General features: G+C 44.3%; 1 protein-coding gene across 1 annotated transcript in view; it reads left to right on the forward strand.

Moving 5' to 3' along the window:
• The window catches only part of Pafah2 (platelet activating factor acetylhydrolase 2), a 53773-nt gene that overhangs the window by 29510 nt on the left and 20273 nt on the right, over positions 1-3990 (forward strand). Inside the window, exon 5 of the mRNA XM_023722441.1 lies at positions 803-862. Coding sequence (XP_023578209.1) covers positions 803-862 — 60 coding nt within the window. The remainder of the gene's footprint in view (positions 1-802; positions 863-3990) is intronic.

Below are 3990 nucleotides of genomic sequence, written 5' to 3' on the forward strand. Positions count from 1 at the left end.
TGGCCCCACCCCTGGGGCGCACTAAGATGGCAATTGAGACTGGGTGTGATGGCACGTACCTATGATCCCAGCACTTGGGAGGCTGAAAACAGGAGAATCACTGAGTCCTATCTGTGTAGTGAGACCTTGTACTAAAAAAATACAAATAAATAATAAAATTAAAAGGGACTAGAAATATAGCTCAGTATGAAGGCCCTAAGTTCCATCCCCAGTATCACAAGATGATAGATAGATAGATAGATAGATAGATAGATAGATAGATAGATAAATTGATTTGCTTCTAGGTTTTCTGGGTGTGGATCACATCCTCTCCACCATCCCCAGCTAATCACTAAGCTAGAGGAAGAGGGTATTGTGATTGGCCTACCTGTATCCACTTCTGGGTCCTGGGAACCTGAACTCTGGGATTAAGGTTCCCATGTGGGTAGAGGAGAGATGGTTCTTCTCCAGGGAAGAGCTGTGGGGTGGCAAACAACCTGTGTCTGCCTACAGCAGCTAATTCCTTCCCCTGGGGAGGAAATTCTGGCACCTTCCCCAGAGGGATATGAAACCTCCCTGTGTTTCAGTTACTTTTTACTCGTTCCTGGGACAAAATACCCAACACCTAAAATTATGGAAGGAAAGGTTTATTTAGCCCACAGTTTGTGGAGGTTTCAGTCTATACTCAGTTGGCTCCCAAGGAGAGTAGCACATGGCAGAGGCAGCAGAAAACAGTGAAGAACAAAGGGAAGGAGGGCAGCAGATGCGGCTTCTATCAAGCCTCTCTCCCTCCTTGTATTACAAGCAGGCTACTCTGGAGTAGGGTGCAGAACTGGAACAATGTCCATGCCCTCCTCTTGCACAGGATAAGGATGTTTACAAAGTAAGAATCCTGCCTCTCTGCTGAGTCACTTACTTAAACTTCTAAACTTCTCAAGGGGACACAGTGTATCAACCAGCACACACCCTGGCTGTGGGGTTGGATGCCTATGAAGGTACAGTCTCCACCCCCACCTAATCTTTTTCCAATTTCAAAAGTAGTTCAGGCTCTATTCAGAGAACCAAGAAATCAAAAAGAGGGAAAAAAACTTAAAAGAAATTTTTTTGTTTGTCTTTCTAGTTTTTTAAAATTTATTAACATGTATATCGGGCCTGGGGAGATAGCTTAGTAGAATAAGCGCTTGCCTGGCAAGTGCAGGATCCTGAGTTCAGTCCCCAGTACCACAAGAAACAAAACAAAATCATGTGTATCTATCCATCTCTGCCTGCCTGCCTGCCTACCTACCTAACTCATATATGCATGTGTACATTGTATGCATGGGAAGTACTGGGGATTGAAATGAGGACCTCTTGCTGGGTTCAATCCCCAGTACTTGCATCACCTCCTGCCTCCAAGTTGCCCAGACTGGGATTGACTTTGGTCGTTATCATAGCTACTTTTTTCATGGCTGAGACAAAATACCTGACACCCAAAATTAAAGGAGGAAAGCTTTATTTTGGCTCACAGTTTGTAGAGGTTCCATTTCATAGCTGACAGGCTCCAAGGCAGGATAGTTGGCAAAGGAGAATTGCAGAGGAAAAAACAGTTGATGGTGTGGCAGGGCAGAGAGAAGGCAGCATGCAGCAGCAAGTCTGCCTTTGTATTTCTTCCAGGCTACCTGTCCCTTGGACCATGCCACCCATAGCCACAGTTTAATTCCAACATCACACAGTTAATCTCAGCATCATACACCCTAGATCCAGGCACCTCTAAAAAGCCCAGAGGGAATCTAGTTACAAGCCATAACAGTGATCCTCCAGCCTCCTCTAAGTGGCTAGGAATATATGTATGTTTGTCTTTCTCACTGTTAAGCTCAGACTGGCCTTGAACTCACTTGTATAGCTCAGGCTGACTTTAAACCTTCTGCCTCAGCCTCCCAAGTGCTGGGATTAGAAGTGTGAGTCTCACTACTAGATCAGACTCTTAGTGATCCACCTGTTTACAGCCTCCCAAGAGCTAGGATTACAGGTACGTGCCAACATGCCCAGTCTTAATAGCCGTGTCAGCATGCCCTGGCGTTGGGGCTGGCATGGCAGGCCTGGGGATTAAACCCCCAGCCCCTGAACTTGCTTGCAGGTGCTGTAATTCACTGAGCTATTTGCATATGTGCTGCCAAAGTGGGCACTCACTGAGCTATTTGGCCGGCCCTCAATATGTCATTTAAAACAAGCTATTTTTTGGCCTCTTTTTTCCCTATTAGCAAATAGCATGAGATTATTCTTACACTAATGCTTTTCTATGGCATGATTTTTAATAGCCATGTAATATTCCACCACAGAAGTAAGAATGCACTGCATTTTGAATATTCAATGTGATCAGATCCTTCACACAAATTTATAAAGTCAACATTATAGGGGCCGGGGAGATGGCTCAGTGGAATAAGCGTTTCCCTGGCGAGCGCAAGGGCCTGAGTTCAATCCCTAGTTCCACAAAAATAATAATAACAGGGCCGGGGAGTTAGCTCAGTAGAATAAATGCTTGCCTGGCAAGCGCAAGGGCCTGAGTTCAATCCTCAGTTCTGCAAAATAAATAAATAATAATAATAACAATAATCTGTGTACATTGAGAGAAACCAATGGTCCTTTGGCTAAGTATCTACCCAGAATTAGAGTTAAGTAAGTGGTGGAAACAGACCTTAAACTGGGCCTTTTTTATATCAAAACCTGTGTTCTGTGCCCCAAAGACTCTTAGAAAACCTCCATTAAAGGCTCTAGCGATGACCTCTAGGTAGAAGCATCTGCCTAGTGGAAATTGGAGTGCTTTGCTAACTGTTTAGTGTTGTCAGCCCCCTGCTAAGAAGCAGGGGTCCCAGGACTAAAGTGTTGGTCCACACACCTGGGAGCCTGAGACAGGCCTCAGGGAACAGTGGGCTGCAGCCCAGGTGGGAACATTTATTTAAAATGTCCCCTTTCCAGGCCTGGTAGCACATACCTGTAATCACAGCATTTGGGAGGCTGAGGCAGGAGGATTGTTGCGAGTTCGAGACCAGCCTGGGCTACACAGTGAGCTCAAGGCCAGCCTGTGCTGCGTAGTAAGACCCTGTCTCAAAAAGACAAATAATGAATAAACAATATGTCCCCTTTTGAAGAAAATACAAATTAAAAAAGCTACGTAGGGGCTAGGGAGATGGCTCAGTAGAATAAGTGCTTCCCTGGCAAGTTCAAGGGCCTGAGTTCAATCCCCGGTTCCGCCAAAAAAAATAAAATAAAATAAAAAATAAAAAAGCTACGTAAATTTTCATCTATCAGATGGAATGAAATCCAAAAATTGATTATTCTCTCTGGTGACAAGCTGTAGGGAAATAAGTATTCTCTGTATTGCCAAGGAAAGTACAGATTGGCCCATGGAGGGCCGTTTGTCAAGAGCTCTCGACATGACAAAAGCATACATCCTTTGATCCAGCAGTTTTCAGCTCTGGGAACTTAACTTCAAATACCTGCACAGCACACATGCCATGCAGTGTGTGTCTAAGGTTATTCATTCCAGTGTTTGTAATAGAGACCAGTAGTAGTCCAGATGTTCACCCGTAAAAGGATTGGCTGATAGATTATGTAACAGTGCATGTATTATTTGGGGAATGTACACTGCTGTAGAGCATAAACTTCATGTTTCAGTGCCTTAATATAGTGTAGAAACTTCTCTCTTACACAGTGTTAACAAGGTGCTCCTAGATGAAAGCTAACTTGGGAATCCAAACTTTTTATTTCAGGCCTCTACTGTCTTTCATTCACAAATCCAAATGTGCTATGTGTGTTAAGCCAAAAAAATGGGAAATGGTACAAGAGAAGTTTTATGGACCAGATTTGCGAGTAGTTCTATTATCTCAGCTCACATTCTCGTAGCTAGAGCTGCATCGTAAGGCCCATCTGACTGCCAAGAAATAGTCTCACTGTGATGGTCCGCTAGCCACCCACCCAAGGTGAAGCCAAATGGAGCTGTAAGAACAGATAAGGATGGGGCTGGTGAGATGG

This window comes from Octodon degus, unplaced genomic scaffold (assembly GCF_000260255.1).
Source record: "Octodon degus isolate 3935 unplaced genomic scaffold, OctDeg1.0 scaffold00092, whole genome shotgun sequence".
Classification (NCBI taxonomy): Eukaryota; Metazoa; Chordata; class Mammalia; order Rodentia; family Octodontidae; genus Octodon; species Octodon degus.